The sequence below is a fragment of the Eptesicus fuscus genome, chromosome 5, assembly GCF_027574615.1.
Source record: "Eptesicus fuscus isolate TK198812 chromosome 5, DD_ASM_mEF_20220401, whole genome shotgun sequence".
In the NCBI taxonomy this organism is placed as follows: Eukaryota; Metazoa; Chordata; class Mammalia; order Chiroptera; family Vespertilionidae; genus Eptesicus; species Eptesicus fuscus.
The window spans coordinates 56,310,073-56,327,696 of NC_072477.1; the positions used below are offsets into that span (position 1 = coordinate 56,310,073).

General features: G+C 42.6%; 1 protein-coding gene and 1 non-coding gene across 2 annotated transcripts in view; both read left to right on the forward strand.

Moving 5' to 3' along the window:
• The window catches only part of MYO5A (myosin VA), a 195,244-nt gene that overhangs the window by 149,250 nt on the left and 28,370 nt on the right, over positions 1–17,624 (forward strand). Inside the window, exons 26-30 of the mRNA XM_028147757.2 lie at positions 1,984–2,127; positions 2,522–2,575; positions 8,570–8,797; positions 13,945–14,045; positions 16,807–16,887. Coding sequence (XP_028003558.1) covers positions 1,984–2,127; positions 2,522–2,575; positions 8,570–8,797; positions 13,945–14,045; positions 16,807–16,887 — 608 coding nt within the window. The remainder of the gene's footprint in view (positions 1–1,983; positions 2,128–2,521; positions 2,576–8,569; positions 8,798–13,944; positions 14,046–16,806; positions 16,888–17,624) is intronic.
• LOC114232063 (U6 spliceosomal RNA) lies at positions 7,889–7,992 on the forward strand. The gene has a single exon (XR_003618110.2). It is a non-coding gene; the product is annotated as a U6 spliceosomal RNA (small nuclear RNA).

Sequence of the window (17,624 nt, forward strand, 5' to 3'; positions counted from 1 at the left end):
TCTCTCTCATCGATGTTTCTAGCTCTCTATCCCTCTCCCTTCCTCTCTGTAAAAAATCAATAAAATATATTTTAAAAAAAATAAAAATAAAATAAAAGCATATTTTTAAAAAAGAAAATGCTTTGATCATGCCTATCTTTAAAAGATAACACAAATATATAATGAAAATATTATTTCACTTTCATAAATCTACAGCAGGAAGACTGAACAAAATTATGGGTTTTCTCTGGATATGAGATTGATTATGCTTGCATTTCTCTTCTTTGTACTTTTCTTATTTCCTAGATTTTCTCTAGAAATGTATTTTGCTTTTATGGAGGCCTGATGCACAAAATTCTTACAAGAGTAGGCCTTCCTTCCCCCAGTTGCCAGCACCAGCTTCCCTCTGGCACCCGGGACCCGGGCTTCCCTTGCAGCCCCAGCTTTGTCTGGAAGGACATCTGGTCTAATTAGCATATTATGCTTTTATTATTATAGATTAAAAACATTTGTTTTAAAAATTGACAATTGGAAATATAAGATTAGCTAATCAATTAATTATATTTTGTTGTTTTTTAAAAAAATATTTTATTAATTTTTTTACAGAGAGGAAGGGAGAGGGAGAGAGAGTTAGAAACATCGATAAGAGAGAAACATCTATCAGCTGCCCCCTGCACGCCCCCTACTGGTGATGTGCCCACAACCAAGGTACATGCCTCCTTGACCAGAATCGAACCTGAGACCTTTCAGTCCGAAGGCTGATGCTCTATCCACTGAGCAAAACTGGTTAGGGCCAGTTAATTATATTTTGACCATTTAGTTAAATAAATGTTATTACCTTTCTCTCAAACAAAAAGAGACTCCTTATTATTCCATTAAATCTAAAGATAAAATTCTTTCTCTACTTACCTCATTAAAAGTTCAAACCCCAAGTATACAAGGTGAAACAATTATGGCTCTCTCAGAACTTCCATGATGGTGGTTAGTTCTTTCTGTTTGCTTAGCTTTAATTAGTGTGTCTTTATTTATCCTAGTAGTTCTCACTGTGGTTCTGTTTTAGAAGCAACTGCCATACTTTTAAAAATGCTACTAGGATATCTTTCAGTTTATTAAGGGGTATATATGTTTTCATTTTCTCTCATTCTGATCTCAATATATTTATGCTGACTAGCTTTTCAAAATTATTTTTTCCAATTACAGAAGAATTCAAATATAGAAATGTCTAAAGTAAAAAATAAAACTTTCCCGTAGTACCTCCCATTCTCCAAGGTAACCATCGAAGGCCTTCTAGATGTTTGTATGCTATGTGCTATGTGTGTTTAAAACTCCACATACATTTATGTTTTTTCTAAATAAAACGTAAGATCATAATATAAATACTGTCCTGCAACTTGTATGTTTTACTTTTAATACTTTAATCTGGGAAATATTTATCTACTCATACAGATCTATTTCATTCTTTTTAACAGCTATAAAGTATGTCATAATTTGGCTCTACCATAATTTATTTAAAAACACTCCCATTAACTAACATTTGGGTTCTTTGCAGTTTTTTGTAATTACAAAAATAATGCTGCAATGAACATCTTTTTCCATATATTTTTGTGTATTTGTGTAAGTAGTATATCTGTGGGATTAATTTTTAAACATAGATTGCTAGCTTAAAGGGTATCACACATTTAAATTTTAATAGGTATAACTAACTTGCTCTTTTAAAAGGCCTACTTTTACTTCCACCAATATCATGTAAGACCCTGTTACTAAAACATGGCACTATAAATCTTTCCAGTCTTTGCCAACCTGATAGGAGAAAAATAATACCTCACTGTTGTTTAATTTGCATTTCTCCTAGTAGCTAGGTTGACCTATTACATGTATATTCTTTGGCCCTTTATATTTTTTCTGTAAGTTTGCCTATTTTTTCTTTTGGGCTATGGATCATTTTCTCATTGGCTTATACATCTTCTGGATTGTCTTGACCGTCTTATTTTTTCTGGGGATTAGGAGCCAAGTGAGAAGAAGGTACCACTGGACATGTCATTGTTCCTCAAGCTCCAGAAGCGGGTCACGGAGCTGGAGCAGGAGAAGCAGGTGATGCAGGATGAGCTGGACCGCAAGGAGGAGCAGGTGCTCCGCAGCAAGGCAAAGGTGTGCAATGCTGCCCACCCCTGGGCCGCGGGCAAACCCAGCACTGAGGCTGGGACTTTATATCCAGTTCTACAGTTTCTTCTTTTTTTTTTTCCAGTTGTTTTTTTATTGATTAAGGTATTACATGTGTCCATATTCCCCCTCCCACCCCACTTGCACACATGCCCTTACCCCACAGTGTCTTGCGTCCATTGGTTATGCTTATATGTATGCATATACTTCTTAATGGAAGCCCAGCCCAGAAGCACTTAACCAAGTAGGATTTGGTTCAAGTAATGAGGGCTGACCTCTCCTCACTGTTTTCTGCAGAGCAAGGAAATATTCTAAGAGTAAAAATGTAACAATTAAAATATAACTACTTCTTTATAAAGTTTTTAATTTATCTTTTCCTTAGGAAGAAGAACGGCCACAAATTAGAGGTGCAGAACTGGAATATGAGTCACTCAAGGTAATGGAGTATTTCTGCCCAAGACCTGAAATAGAGATCTGCTGAGAGCCTCTCTTTTTCTCAGAGAATATGTTTCAGGGCACCTGAGGCCCTAGCTTAAGCTTTATTCGGGCATTACGTCTGGCCTTGTATTGTTTCCTTTTATAAGTTCTATTCTGTACAAAATGGAGTTCAGTTAAACAGAAACAGGACTAGTAGCTGAAATTTGAGGCTGTAGAATAGTGATGGCGAACCTATGACACGCGTGTCAGCACTGACACCCGTAGCTATTTCTGATGACATGCGGCTGCATGCCGAGGATGAAACATTTGCTGCTCCTGAGGATGAAACATTTGCGAAATAATGTTTTTTCCTCAAAGTGACACACTACCCGAGTTATGCTCAGTTTTTTGGCGAAGTTTGACACACCAAGCTCAAAAGGTTGCCCATCACTGCTGTAGAAGGTAGTAAAGGACATGGACACTAGCATCAAACTGCCTGGGTTCAGATGCTAAATCCATCACTATATGGCTGTGTGCAAGTCATGTATCTTTCCTGTGCCTCGGTTTTCTATAATATGGGATAGGACTCTTCTGAGGATTATATGAACTAATCCATGTAAATAGGTTAGAATAGTGCTCAGTACTGTATTTAATAGTATCCAACAAATGTTGGCTGTTATCATTATCATCATCATTTTTAAAATATAAGTATTTTACATATCAGCTCTAATTCTTACAACAGTCCTGCAAGTCAGTATTTTAGTTCCCATTTTATATGAAGCCAGGAGATATAAGTAAGTTCCCTAAGATCACCCCACTGGAAACCTACAAGTATCTCTGGCTTCAAACCCCATACTCTAACCACCAAACCCCACTGAAACTATGTGTTTGAAGAGAAAGACTGCTAAGCATTAGTTTGCAGAGTAGAAACATACTCTAACTTATTTTTTATAAAAAACAACAATAGTTGGGAGGAAGGGGATAAAGGTGGAAAGTTGTATCTTCTTAATGTTTAAAGGCAATGTCTAACTGGACAGTAATAAGCTGCCACTGTGTGTCCCAGAGCACTTGAACAAGGCGACAGGCACTGGATTGGGAGCAGTAGTTCCTGACATACAAAGCACCTTCGTAACACAGGAGTTGAAGTTTAGGGGTGGGTGGGGAAGAATCCATTCCTTGATAGAAGGCTGTGCCCTCCCCCTCCCCATACACACACACACACACACACATCTGCTCCCAGCCCCAGCCCCTGGCTCCTTCCTCTGGTTTTCAGAATGAGAACCTTTTGAGCCCTGCAGTGTCTGAGCTATCAAGCTGACAGCTCTCAAAACACTCCAGCTTCAGAAGTTTTCTAGGTTGTTAATTAATATACTAGAGGCTCGGTGCACGAATTCATGCACCTGTGGGGTTCCTCTGCCTGGCCTGCAGGATTGGGCTGACACCAGCTCTCCAACATCCCCTAAGGGGTCCTGGATTGTAAGAGGGCGCAGGCCAGGCCTAGGGACCACACTGGTGCATGATCAGGGCCAGGGAGGGCTGCAGGAGGGCTGCAGGGCATGTCTGGCCCATCTTGCTCAATCCTGATCTGCTGGACCCCAGCAGCAAGCTAACCTACTGGTTGGAGCATCTGCCCCCTGGTGGTCAGTGCATGTCATAGCGAGCAGTTGAGTGGCCTTGGCATATCATTAGAATATTACACTTTGATTGGTTGAACAGATGACCAGACACTTAGCATATTAGGCTTTTATTATATAGGACTAGAGGCCCAGTGCATGATTAAATCACGCACGTGTAGGCTTTCTGTCCGCTGGTCGGGACCCGGTGTGGCCGGCAGCTCCGAAGTCCCTGGGCCCCTAGGGCGAGGCGAGGCGGGGCGGGGGCGTGGTCCTCCGGCAGCCGGAGCCCAGGCCGGGGTCTTGCCTTCACCTCCCGCCCAGGAAGGCTGGGGCCGCCGCCGCCTCCTCTGCCTTCCGGCTCCCTCATGAGCCCTCCCTCAGCCGGCCCGTGCTGCGCGGAAACCTGCGCCCTCTGCGGACACCGCCGCGCGCTCCTGCGGCCCAACTGCTGCCAGACTCCTCCCCCGGGAGCCGTGCCACCCGCCCGCCCGTACCACCTCGTCAGCTGGGGCCTCCAAACGCCCAGCTCGCTGCCCCAGAGGCCCCTTCTGTGCCACAGCACAGCCATGGCGCAGACGCTGGCGGAGGCTTCTGAAAGGCCTGGTGCCTGAGCAGACAGGCACCCAGCTCCCACGTTTTTGCTTTTGATCGCTGGTGCACCAGGCCTTTCAGATCAGAAGCCTCCAGCGCGGCGGAGGCTTCTGAAAGGCCTGGTGCCTGAGTTGACAAGCACCCAGCTCCCACGCTTTTGCTTTCGATTGCAGGGGAGCTGGGTGCCTTTCCGCTCAGGCACCCAGCTCCCCTGCTTTTGATGGTCCGCGGTGGGACGTGAGCTCGCTGCCCCAGAGGCCCCTTCTGTGCCGCAGCACAGCCATGGTGCAGATGCTGAGCTCGAGCTGCCGCTGGCGACGCGAGCTCAGCGCCCCGCCGGCCCAATCGGCCACCCCAGCCACCCCGGGTCCCGCCCCCCCCGCGCCTCCTGGCCAGTCACGGGCATAGCAAAGGTACGGTCAATTTGCATATTTGTCTATTATTAGTTAGGATATATGTATATATATACATATCCTATATAATAATAGACAAATATGCAAATTGACCATACCTCCGACACACCCACAAGCCACGCCCACAACCCACGCCCACCATCCAATCAGAGCGAGCATGCAAATTAACCCAAACCAAGATGGCTACAGCCACAGAGAGCAAGGTTTCCTAGGTAACAGAGGAAGCCAAGCTTTCTGCCAGCCGTTGCAGGCCTAAGCCTCCACTCAAGCTACAAAGTTTCAATTATAGAAGGTAAACAAATTCAAACAAATGGCGGCAGAATGGAGCTTGAGAGAGCAGGCCAGGGTTGCCGCTGGCAACAGGGGAAGCAAAGCTTTCCACACACCCTGGCCGGGCCCACCCGCTTAAGGCAACAAAGTTTCAATTATAACCCTAACACAAATGGCTTCGGGCCTCGGAGGGAGCCCCAGGCTTGGCTCTGCTCCAGGCTACAAAGTTTCAATTGTAGAAGGAAAATAAATTCCAGATACCAGGGCCTCCACTTGCGTTGCCAGGGGGCGTGGCCGGCCTGCAAACCACCACAGGCCCCTCGCTCAGGCCACCCCACGCCCCAAGGGTACCCCACCCTGATCAGGGACACCCTTCAGGGCAAACCAGCTGGCCCCCACCCCTGTACCAGGCCTCTATCCTATCTAATAAAAGAGTACTATGCAGATTGAACATCACTGCAACACACAATATAGCTGCCCCCATGTGGTCAAAGATCCTGCCCCCATGTGGACACAGGATCGCCACCACAAGATGGCCAGCAGGAGAAGGCAGTTGGGAGGCACCTGGCCTGCAAGGGAGGGCAGTTGAGAGGGACCAAGCCTGCAAGGGAGGGCAGTTGGAGGTGATCAACCCTGCAGGAGAGGACAGTTAGGGGTGACCAGACTGGCAGAGGAGAGAAGTTGAGGGCAAAGAGGCTGGCAGCAGAGTGGTTAGGGGGTGATCAGGCTGGCAGGCAGAAGCAGTTAGGGGCAATCAGGAAGGCAGGCAAGCAAGCAGTTGGGAGCCAGCAGTCCTGGATTGTGAGAGGCAGGCAGAAGCGGTTAGGGGCAATCAGGAAGGCAGGCAGGCAAGCAGTTGGGAGCCAGCAGTCCTGGATTGTGAGAGGGATGTCCGACTGCCCGTTTAGGCCCGATCCCAGGGATTGGGCCTAAACGGGCAGTCGGACATCCCTTGAGGGGTCCCAGATTGGAGAGGGTACAGGCTGGGCTGAGAGGGTACAGGCTGGGGTACAACCTCCCTCTGTGCACGAATTTCGTGCACCGGGCCTCTAGTATATATATATATATATATATGTATATATATATACATATATCCTAACTAAATATATATATATAGTGTTTACTTTTAAAATACCCCATCATTGATGTTTCTATCTCTCTCTCCTTCTCTCTTCCTCTCTGAAATCAATAAAGAAATGTATATTTAAAAAAAGGACCCTTTTACCCTTTCTAATTACAATAGGAATGGATCTCTTGCTCTTGCAGTAAATGCACTACTTGCGTAGTATTTATATTTGTGGAAGGAGCAAAGTGTGGCAGCAGGTGGGCACCTCTGTTATTCCTACTTTCATTGCCTTTTGCACTCTCTGTCCAGAAGACCAGAACCTGCTGAGATGGGATGGGACAGGTCAGAGGAATGGGGTTAGGAATCTGATCTCTAGCTCTACTCACTCTGCCTACCTCACACAAAAATGAACAAATAAAGACATCTTCTGTATATGAAGAAGCCTAGATCACAGAGTTCCCAAGTATTAGCTTGAGTGTTTCTCAGAATGTTGTTCCTGGACCAGGAGCATCAACATTAGCGGGTAACTTGGAAATGCAAATTTGTGGGCCTCACCCCAGACTATGGAATTGGAAACTCTGTGGGTAGGCCCTGCAGCTGTCCTCAAAGCGGTCTTAATGCTCGAGGAAGCTTAGGAAACAGTGCATCAGAGCATAGGTGTCAGAGTAAAGACAGCCATGCTTTCTGTTGCAGACATGAGCAATGCGCATCTGAGTACCACTTGGTGGGAGACGGGATAGGAAGGAACATTCTTTTGCACATAAGGTTGAACTAATTCATGAAAGAAAAGGTTACTTATTCTTAACTAGGAAAAAAAAGACTAAATAGTTTTACTAAAACATGTTTAAAAGTCTGATATGGTGCTACAAGCACAAGATTACCTCTGGAAAAAAAGCAATAAAATATTTTATCTTTATACAGAAGTACTTCATGTCCACCATCCTAAGGCCTTATCTCATGTGCTAAATAAGTCATCATGGTGCTTTTATTTATTTATTTAAAATTTTTTCAATTACAGTTCACATTCAATATTATTTTGTATTAGGTTCAGGTGTGAAACATGGTGCTTTTAAATGACTGTTTACTGCACTGTTTCTCAACTGGAATTCTGTGACATTTGTATTCTAGTGCCAGTAAATGTAGTTTAATGTGAGAACTCTATTCTGGGTTCCCATTGCCATTGCCTGAGCAGGATGTGCAGAGGGCAGGGCCTTGCAGCATATGGATGGCTGCTGGTATGTGCGCGTGTAAAGGATGTGTGCGTCCATCTGGATGGTAAAGGAGGAGGTGGCCCATCCTTCCTCCCACCTCTCAGAACTCTGCCAGCAACTTCACAAGCATGTCACACAGGAAAGAAGTGTGAAAAAGATATATCCGCGCTTGCTTCGGCAGCACACATACTAAAATTGGAACAATACAAAGACTAGCATGGCCCCTGTGCAAGGATGGCATGCAAACTCGTGGAACTTTCCATATTAAAAAAAAAAAAGATTATTCGTTTTCATCAAAATACTAAGGGGAATTTAATTAGTTTAAGTGAAGTGGTAATTTGTTTTTATTAGAAGTTAAAAGCCTAAGATTTCAGTGGTCTTTTCATTCTGTTTTACAAAGGAAATTAAAAGATGTTCCTCTTCTTTCAGGGAGCCACTCATTTGAACTATTCATTGGAAATAACCTGACTAGCTGGACCCTCATAGTTGCCCTTACATTTATTTACCCACAAACAAAACTGGGCTTCCTAGGACTGGGCTAAACTCGCCCCTTGGAACTCAGCAATCGCCAGGCCTGGGAACACACCCTGGGCAGGCCTGGAATAAATTCGACTCTGGAATTTAGGTTGATGAAGCAAACTACCATTCACCTTGCTCAATTCTACTTGATGTCAGACTTCCTGGATTTGCAGAGTAGAGTTCCCAGTAGAACCTGGGAAGCCATTCACTAGGGTAGCTCTGACAGTCTTTTCCAGCAGAATTCTTCTACCATCTTGGGGGAAGGTGAATATTCCAATGTAAAGTTGAGGATGACAGCAATGAACTATCCTTTGTCTATTTACACAGCGACAAGAACTAGAATCAGAAAACAAAAAACTGAAAAATGAGCTAAATGAGTTACGCAAAGCCCTTAGTGAGAAAAGCGCCCCAGAGGTGACTGCTCCGGGGGCACCAGCATACCGTGTCCTCATGGAGCAGCTGACCTCTGTGAGTGAGGAGCTCGATGTCCGCAAGGAGGAGGTCCTCATCTTGAGGTCTCAGCTGGTGAGCCAGAAAGAGGCCATCCAACCCAAGGTAAGCACAAGCAAGTGGCTAAGGAGGGTGTTGGGGTTCTGGCCTCTGTTTCTGTCTGTCTATTCCGTCCAATGTATAATGAAGGAAACACTTAAGAGCATTTTTAGTCTAAATGAAGATATAACTTTTTTTTAAATCTCAGTGTTATTTTAAAACGATTGCAAATGTCATTTGGAGTGAGCAAAAAGCACGTGAAATCCCAAATGGTATTCAGTCTCATCTCTCACTCATGAGCCAAGTGCTTTTAAAGTTATTTTTTGTAGTAATTTGGCCACAATAAATTTTGATAAAAGATAAAATGCTATTAAGTACACAAATCCATAAATTGTCTTGCTGTGGGAAGGCATGAACGACTTTAAAAATATTTGTTGAAGGTGGCCTGTTTAACTGGAAAGGTAACATGGAGAGATTAGAAAGGAGATCAGTGGTAGAAGTTGCATGGAGATTTCTGCTCATTTCAGGGAGTTCTGTTTACTAGGGAAGCTGTCTCAGCTGTGGTTAGTGAAGCAGCAGAAAGGACCATGCTGGAAGATATAGATGGCCCTCTGATGTCCTTTCCTGCCCTCAGGTATTTTGAGACCATGTGCTGATCAGAAATGGGCCTTTTTGTCATGTGCCATCAGATAAAAATTATCGGATTAATCACCTTAACCTTTTGCACTCTGATGTCGAGTGTTACTCGACACGGTTAGCATTAAATCCCGAGTAGAAGAAAAAAGCAAGCGAGTGCAAAGGGTTAAAGCCTGACCTATGTCCCTGCCTGTGTTCATGCAGCAAAGTGTTAACCAAAGCTTGAGGCAATCAACTATCCCAACTGCGTGACATGCCAAATGAAATATGACTGTGATATATGATGAGCTGGGTGCTTGAAAGATGTGAGAGTGCTTCTCTTAGAAATGGTAGTTGTGCAGGTGGCTGAGATACCGAACCTTGCACATAGGTTTGGATTTGATAATGGCAACTCTCACCTAGGATTAACACTGATCCAGAAAATATAAAATTCTGGAAAATCCCAGTAACAAATGGAGTTATATGAAGAAATGACTTTCCTTATTTTAAAACAAATCCCAAACCCCTTAAGTCTGAAATGAAAAGTTAGAGATTTGGAGTCTCTCCCTGGGCTTGGCCCTGTACGTACATCTCGCCTTCCCTGGGGCTGACGACCACTCAAGAAACAAGTCCTCGCCTCTGCTTGCTAGCTGGAGCAGAGTCCACAATCAGGATTCCTTCCTCTGGTTCCCTTGTGACAAATTGTTATTCTCATAGGAAACTTCAGTAAAAGTTACGGGAAAGGAAAAGAAAAACGAACCAAGGGGCATAAAAACAATCTAGCTAACAGAGCACATGGTTCTGGGATCACACACCCTCACTTACCCAGCTCACATACCCCACGTGACAACTGCTTGACAGCCCCTAATGGGCTGGCCCTGTCTAATCGGGTTTCTGCTCTCTGAGCTTCCAGCTTACACATGGTAGCAGCTTGTCCTCTCCTGGGAAAAATGCCCATGATGCTGACAGAGACCTTTCAAATACCCCAGGGCTGTTCATTCCACTCAGTTTCTAGTCATAAACACATATGTCACAACTTCTTTGCAGGACAGTGGTGACACCCAGTGAGCAAGGTGATGATCCAGCCCAGCCAGGTCTAGTGTGTCCACCCCCACAAGTATTCTAGGAGGCTTCACTGTAACTCTCACAGACACTGGGAGAGAATTTTACCCATGTACTCTAACAGGAGGGTCGTTCTTTCACATACTAAAAATACTTTACAATAAAAAAATACAAAAAGAATTTCATGCACTTGTTCCTGAGAATTAAGACTTGCCATCACATAAATACATGTTAACGTCCACCTCATGTCAGTTTCATGAATATTTATTTATCTATTGAATTAGTTTTAGGGAAACAATTCATGGTTGTTTTTTACAGTTAGCTCTTATTTGTTATGATGGAGACTCAATGATAGAATTTATTTATAGAAGTAAGGGTTTATTGTTTTCTCCATTTGTTTTTTGTGCTTGCCAACTTGGGATTTTCAGGATGACAAGGTAATTATAAAATTTTTAGTATATACTATTTAATCCTAATGTTAGTTTACAAATATCCCTCGTTATATGCAATTAAGGCTTTTTGGCCACCAAATCTATTTTTATATTTGGGAAGTCAGTGGGAAAATGTGGATAATAGTAGTCTCCAGTCTGGCTCACAGAGAAGCCTCCCTGACTTCTAATTCACAGCCAGCTCTGTGCTTCACTGTGGTAGTTGTAGGACATCCACAGATGGGGCAGGGGTGGGGGGGGGGGGGAAGCCCTTAACTCGGAGGATCTCCCGTGCTCACGTGTCTACCAGCTGTGGGTCTGAGGGTGAAGAGGAGCCTGAGTTACTGAGCACACCTGGAAAGGGTGGGATTTTCCTACATGGTTCAACCCTTTCAGGACTTCCGGTCACTGGCTCAGGGGAGACACACTGAGCAGAGAGTCAGTAACTTGCTAACCCTGGCAGTCTCCTGATCCCATGCCCCAGCCACCACTCCTTAGCTAAGATAGGCCAGTTGAGGGAAGGATGGGCAACATACTAAGAGGCCTGGCTCAGCACAGCAACACACTAAGAGGCCCAGCTTTCCTCTGCATTAGTTAATTAGATCAATTTACCTAATTATGAAAAGTTCAAAACCACATTCTGTAAGTAGGTCCTCAGATATCAGAGAACACATGTAGCATTAGAGAACCTGGGCCTTTGAGAGTTATTACTTAAAACTTAAAAATCTGAGTATGGCCCTTTATGGAATAGAAAGATTTTCTCCTTTCAGAGAAAGAGAAAAAGGAAATTTTCTATGATATGTGTACTAAAATATTTATAAAAATAGCCAAAGAAATGCTGTATGTGGTGTTTCTGGAAAAGATGTTTAAAATGTAATAAGATATAAGCTTTTGTTAATAGCTTTTATCAGATACTATTTGGTCTTCTCTAAGGATACATTTATAAACTCACAAAAGAACAGCATTAGGAGAAAAGTGGGATTTTTTTAAAGGATGCTTCTAATAAACACTGACATTCAAAAGCAAGTGTTGGTAGGCCTCTAGTTGGCATTCAGGTTATCTAAGGTCCTGGTATTTGAAGTGGATTCTATGAGTGCCACTTCATTGTGAGATCTGGCTGGAGCAAACTTGGACGAAAGGATCAGATATGTACTATTTAGACAAATAGGATGGCCCATTGGGTTCTAAAGTGTATTCTTCTTTAGAGACTATAAAACAGTGGTTCTTATTGTGTGTTTTTGCTTTGGTTTAGGAGAGATAAGAGAATAGCTGAGTAGAAGCAACATTTAGAAATTATAGTTTTCAGACAGATTAGACCACAAAGGAAAAATAAAAAGGAAGTAAAAAGGTTTAACAGAAAAGTTCTTTTTATATAAAACTAGAGGCCGGGCAGACAAAATTGTGTGCGGGTACGGTCCCTAGGCCTAACTGCAATCAGGGCCATCTTCCCTGGCTGCTGGCAGCCAGCCCCACCCCCTGCTGCCACCCACCTGGGTTCCCCGTTCCCCATCCGGTGATGGGAGCCTGATGGTGATGGGAGCCTGACGGCTGGGGGAGGGACTGAGAGGTCAGCTGTTCCCGCCTGCTCGCTGGCCCCACCCCCGCCGCCCGTTGCCCTCTGTGTGTGGGGCGACCAGCGGACCAGCGGGGCGGAAGCCTTGGCCTGGTGTCACCTGCATCCCCCGCCACCCACCCCAGTTCCCCATTCGCCATTGGCAGCGATTGGAGCCTGCTGGCTGGGGAAAGGGACCAAGAGGTGGTCAGTGCACCTCATAGTGACTGGTCAAGCGGTTGTTCTGGTCGTTCTGCCATTATGGTCACTGGGCTTTTATTATGTAGGATCATTAGTAATTCTGACCTGCTAAGTATTTATTTCAAAAGCTTATGTACCATGTAACAGAGGAAAAAGAATTGAATAACAGCAGATGGTAGATATTTAAAAGGAGCTAAATTCTTCCCATTTATATATATCTAAAGATGTGAGGAAAGGCTTTTCATTTTGCTAAAGCATACATCTGAATGCTACCTCTTTGTACTGAGTTTTTCATGGAAGAATGAGATTTATGTCCAACTTTTAGTGTGTTATTATAACTGATATTATAATATTATAAGTGTTATAATAACAGATGTTTTATTATAATAACTGGTCAAAAAGTAGTAGGAAGAACAGTTTTGTTCATTTAACTAAATACTCAGTGTTCTTGCCTGGTTTTTATTCTAATGCTGTGTATATATTTTGAAATATATATATTTACTAGAGGCCCAGTGCATGATTGAATCATGCACGTGTAGGGTCCCCTACACGCTTTCGCTTTCGATCGCAGGGGAGCTGGGTGCCTGTCCGCTGGTGCACCAGGCCTTTCAGAAGCCTCTGGCTCGGCAGAGGCTTCTGAAAGGCCTGGTGCCGGAGCAGACAGGCACCCAGCTCCCCCGCTTTTGATGGTCTGTGGCGGGACGTGAGCTCGCTGCCCCAGAGGCCCCTTCTGTGCCGCAGCACAGCCATGGTGCAGACGCTAAGCTCGAGCCGCCGCTGGCGACGCGAGCTCAGCGTCCCACTGGCCTAATCGGCTACCCCGGCCACCCCGAGTCCCGCCCCCCTGCGCCTCCCGCTGGCCCAATCGTGGGCGTAGCGGAGTGATGGTAATTTACATATTACCATTTTATTAGGTAGGATACTGTGTGTGTGTGTGCGTGTGTGTGTGTGTGTGTGTATATTTTAAACATATGAAACCTAATTTATATGTATAAAGTATATAGTATATACAGCATTAGAACAATAACCTGTCAAGAATGCCTTAGAACTATATAATGGAGTATATATATTCACCCCCAACACACACACACACAATGTAAAACAACATAGCCCGTCAATTATTTTATTTACAGGGCTGTGGTATTCGGAATCTCACCATGTTCATAGCAGCACATTAAGAATTCTCAAGAGAAGAACTGACGGCTTCCCTTATCCTTGACTGCCTGTGCCCCCCTGCCCTCTGGAGTCTGGAGGGGCAGAGTTGTGGTGGGCACATAAACACATGAAATATGTCGTATGTGGGCCAAAGCTTGTGAGTTGGTTCTTCATGTGGAAATGTGTCATTTCCCCTTCAGAATACAATGACAGATGCCACAGTACTTTTGGAAGATGTACAAAAAATGAAAGATAAAGGCGAAATAGCGCAAGCATACATTGGTTTGAAAGAAACAAACAGGTAAGTTGATACTGTTTTTATTCCATTTCGGTTTAATCATGTTGATCTTTGGTTTTTAGCCTCTTGTACAGAAAGTCAACATATTTATACATTGCTTTAGCAGACATCAACTAACCTTCAAAGGGAATCCAAGTTTTCAATATGTTCAATAAAATCTCATAACAAGGTAGCATTATTGATGAAAGGTGTCAGGGGAAATGCTCTTCACATCATGGGGATATATTTGTCTGTATCTTTAAGGTCTTAGCCTTGAGGAGAAAACCAATTGCTCACTGTTGATTGTCTTGGGTAGTTCCTTTCATTCCTCATTCAGGCTGGTTATTTGTGATGTTGTTAGGGGCAACTGCAGTTTCCAGTAATCAAAATTTAATGTGAAGGGAAATGATGGAGTATCTGAAATCATATTAGTGGCAGCCATATAATTCTCTAAGGGTTCCATAATTTCTAGGGCAGAACCCTGCTATTTGAGACCACATTTTTGTCATGTTCCCTAAGTTCTAAGAAAATCCTAATTGGTTTTATTCCATTTACTGTAAAGGTGAATGAAATTGCAGATGGCACTTAGCTCAGTCACTCTACACTTAAGAACTTTAGGTGGGCTGGCTGAGAATGCAGAATTTGTACCATCACTAAATGACTGAACTTTCCTGAGGCTTTTTCTGTAGCTGAGTTTATATAACAAGATAAAGGCTCCTCTCTGGGATTCCCTCAGGCTTCTTCTCACCCCCTTCCCAGCGGAGCCTTAGTGCTATTGAACTTGGACCTAAAAAGGCTACATGCTTTAAAGAATATGGCCAGTGATGATCACAGAGAAAGGCAGTTCTGGAGATTCTATTATCAGTGTGCAGTCTGGGTCTTCTGGTACATAGTACCACAATTGGCATATAGAAATACTTCACAAACTAAAGAATATCTTCTTTTATGGGCAAGGATGGAAAATGTTGATAGGAGTATTTGGTTAAACTTGAATTTTCATTTATGAATGTAAAATATAAATAGCACATATCTTGTATCTAAGATTGTGTAAGTATAAAAATAGCTAGATTACGCTGTTATTTCATCCACTGAGCTATTCAGTTACCAGAGATGTATTGCATGCCTGTTTAATGCCAGTTCCTGTGCCACACGCTGGGAATATTAGCCGTTAGCAAGGTAAATGCACTCCTTACTTTCACAGGGTTTATGGGCTGTTGGGGAGACAGCTTAGAGAATTTAGACTTCAATGATAGTGGGAGCTGTTGGAAGATTTTAAGAAGGAAAATATAACGAGATTTGAATTTTAGAAAGCTAACCCTGGCATTTATGTTAGAGGTTAGATTGTAGTGGAACAAGATTGAAAGCATAAAGACCAGCTAAGAGGCTAGGTTATGGTGACTTTGATTTAGTTCGTGGCATTAGGGATTGAGAGAAGTGGGACACTTTGAAGATGCATAGGAAGATGAGGTCAGTAAAGCCTTGTGTTTTATTGGAATAGGGGTCGTGCTGGATGACTCTGAAGTGTCTGCTGTGGATACTTGGTTGGATGTGGTGATGCCATTTGTGATCCTGGTCTGGGGTGAAGGGAAGTATGGGGCGGAGATGATTGGTAGATTTACAGATATTGAATTTAAGGAGCTAGGAAGACATCCAAGGAGAGAAATCCATTAGACATTTGAAAATATAGATCTAAAGCAGGAGTGATGTATGGGCTGAAATATAAATGTTGATGTCATCAGCATATAATATATACAATTGAGACCATGTGAATAGATCAACTCTTCTGGGAGAGATGGTAGGTGGAAAGTAGAACATGCTCTGGAATTTGTTTTATGTAAACACCGTATCAACACAGAAGTCTTGGAGGACTGAGAACTTGGGCTCACGCCCGATAGCCCTGAGGCCACTGCTTTCCAGCTGCGTAGCCTCCATAGGCATCTTACTTCCAAGCCTCACGTCTTTCTCGGCAATGTGGCAAAAGATGTGTATTGGGTGACTGGGAGAGCTAAGTGAAATAATATATGCGGGAGTTACAGACAATACCTGACACTTAGCAAACACGTATATCATTTTAATACCCCAGATAGAAGAAATCCTGTAATCAAGCATGCCGTTATTATTTATTATTTATCAATACCTATTACTTAGTATACATACTTTTAATAAAATGTGTCACATCACTAATATAAAAACAGTTTCCCTAGGCCTTAAAATTAATTTTGAGACAAAGAAAAAAGTCTTTTAAAAGTTGTGTCATAAAAGCTGCGAACTTTGAACATATTCTTATTTACAAGTTACTCCTATAAGAGTTTTTTAAAACTAGGAAACCAGATTTTATTAAGTCAAAACAAGTTCCTACCCATAAAACTTAAAATTTCATTTTGAAATGGATTATGAAGATTGCCATATGAAGACAATAGCTGCAGTTTTCGTATTATATGTGTGTGACTGTTGTGGTTAGTCTTGAATATAATAAGTGACATATAAGATCATTCTGCTAGCTGAATAAAATGTTAAAAACAGAACCTCTCTCTCACCTTTTGAATCATTTCTTATTTTACAGGAAAAATCGCTGTAGATCCTTGATTCATTTGTTTTACTTTCTACCCAATTAGATGTTACACATTTTTTTAAACATTAACCAGAAATAATTTTTTGTGATAATGTCTTAAGTTATCTGTAATTAACAAAAACAGTATGAAATGTCATGTGGTGCTGTTGACCATCATCATCTCATTCCCACCCTGTATCCTTTGTGTTTTGCATTGTTCCTTTTGCATGGAAGGTCGTCTGCTATGGATTACCATGAGTTGAATGAGGATGGAGAGCTGTGGCTGGTTTATGAAGGGTTAAAACAAGCCAACAGGTTATATTTGTGTCCTCAAAATGCAATGTTATTCATTTGTTGTTTTTCTTACTAACAGTGGCCTCCTGACTTTAAATTATATATTTCTTGTACATTGTCTTCCTAAGTAAATTTTAGTAAAACTGAGCATTCAACCAAATACCTTCCTAAAAACCTTCTTTAGTAAGGAATGCTGTTAAAGCTGAAATAGATTGATGATGAATAAGAGTTGCTGCCCATAAGTGAAAGATGCTATCTAGACTGTCCTTCAGACACTAAAATTTGTGAATATCTCACTAGGTGTTGGAAAAAAACCCCAAAACCTTTCAACTAGAGCTCAAATTACTGTGGGGAGAGATTAATACCTATTACTTAGTAGTTTCTTGTTTGGAATAATGATCAATCTAAAGGATAAATATGCCAATGGATGTATGGCTGCATTCCTATATATTGTTGCCATGCTGCTTATCGGCAGTATTAAGTGCCTGACTTGGCATTCTGTGTGGTTATTGTGAAGTTCCAATTTGTGAAACAGCAAATCAGGAGGGTTTCCTGCATTGCTATAGTTCAAAATAATTACCCAGACTCAAAACATGTTAAATACATTTAGGGGGAAGCAAATAAAATTGAATCAGCAGCACCTTTCTAACACAGATACTCCTCTGCTCTAGTGATGTTTGTGTCCTAAAAATCATAAAAATACTATTTTAGTGTTTAAGCTTGAAAAATACCTAATATGCTGTTTGTTCAAGGGGCTC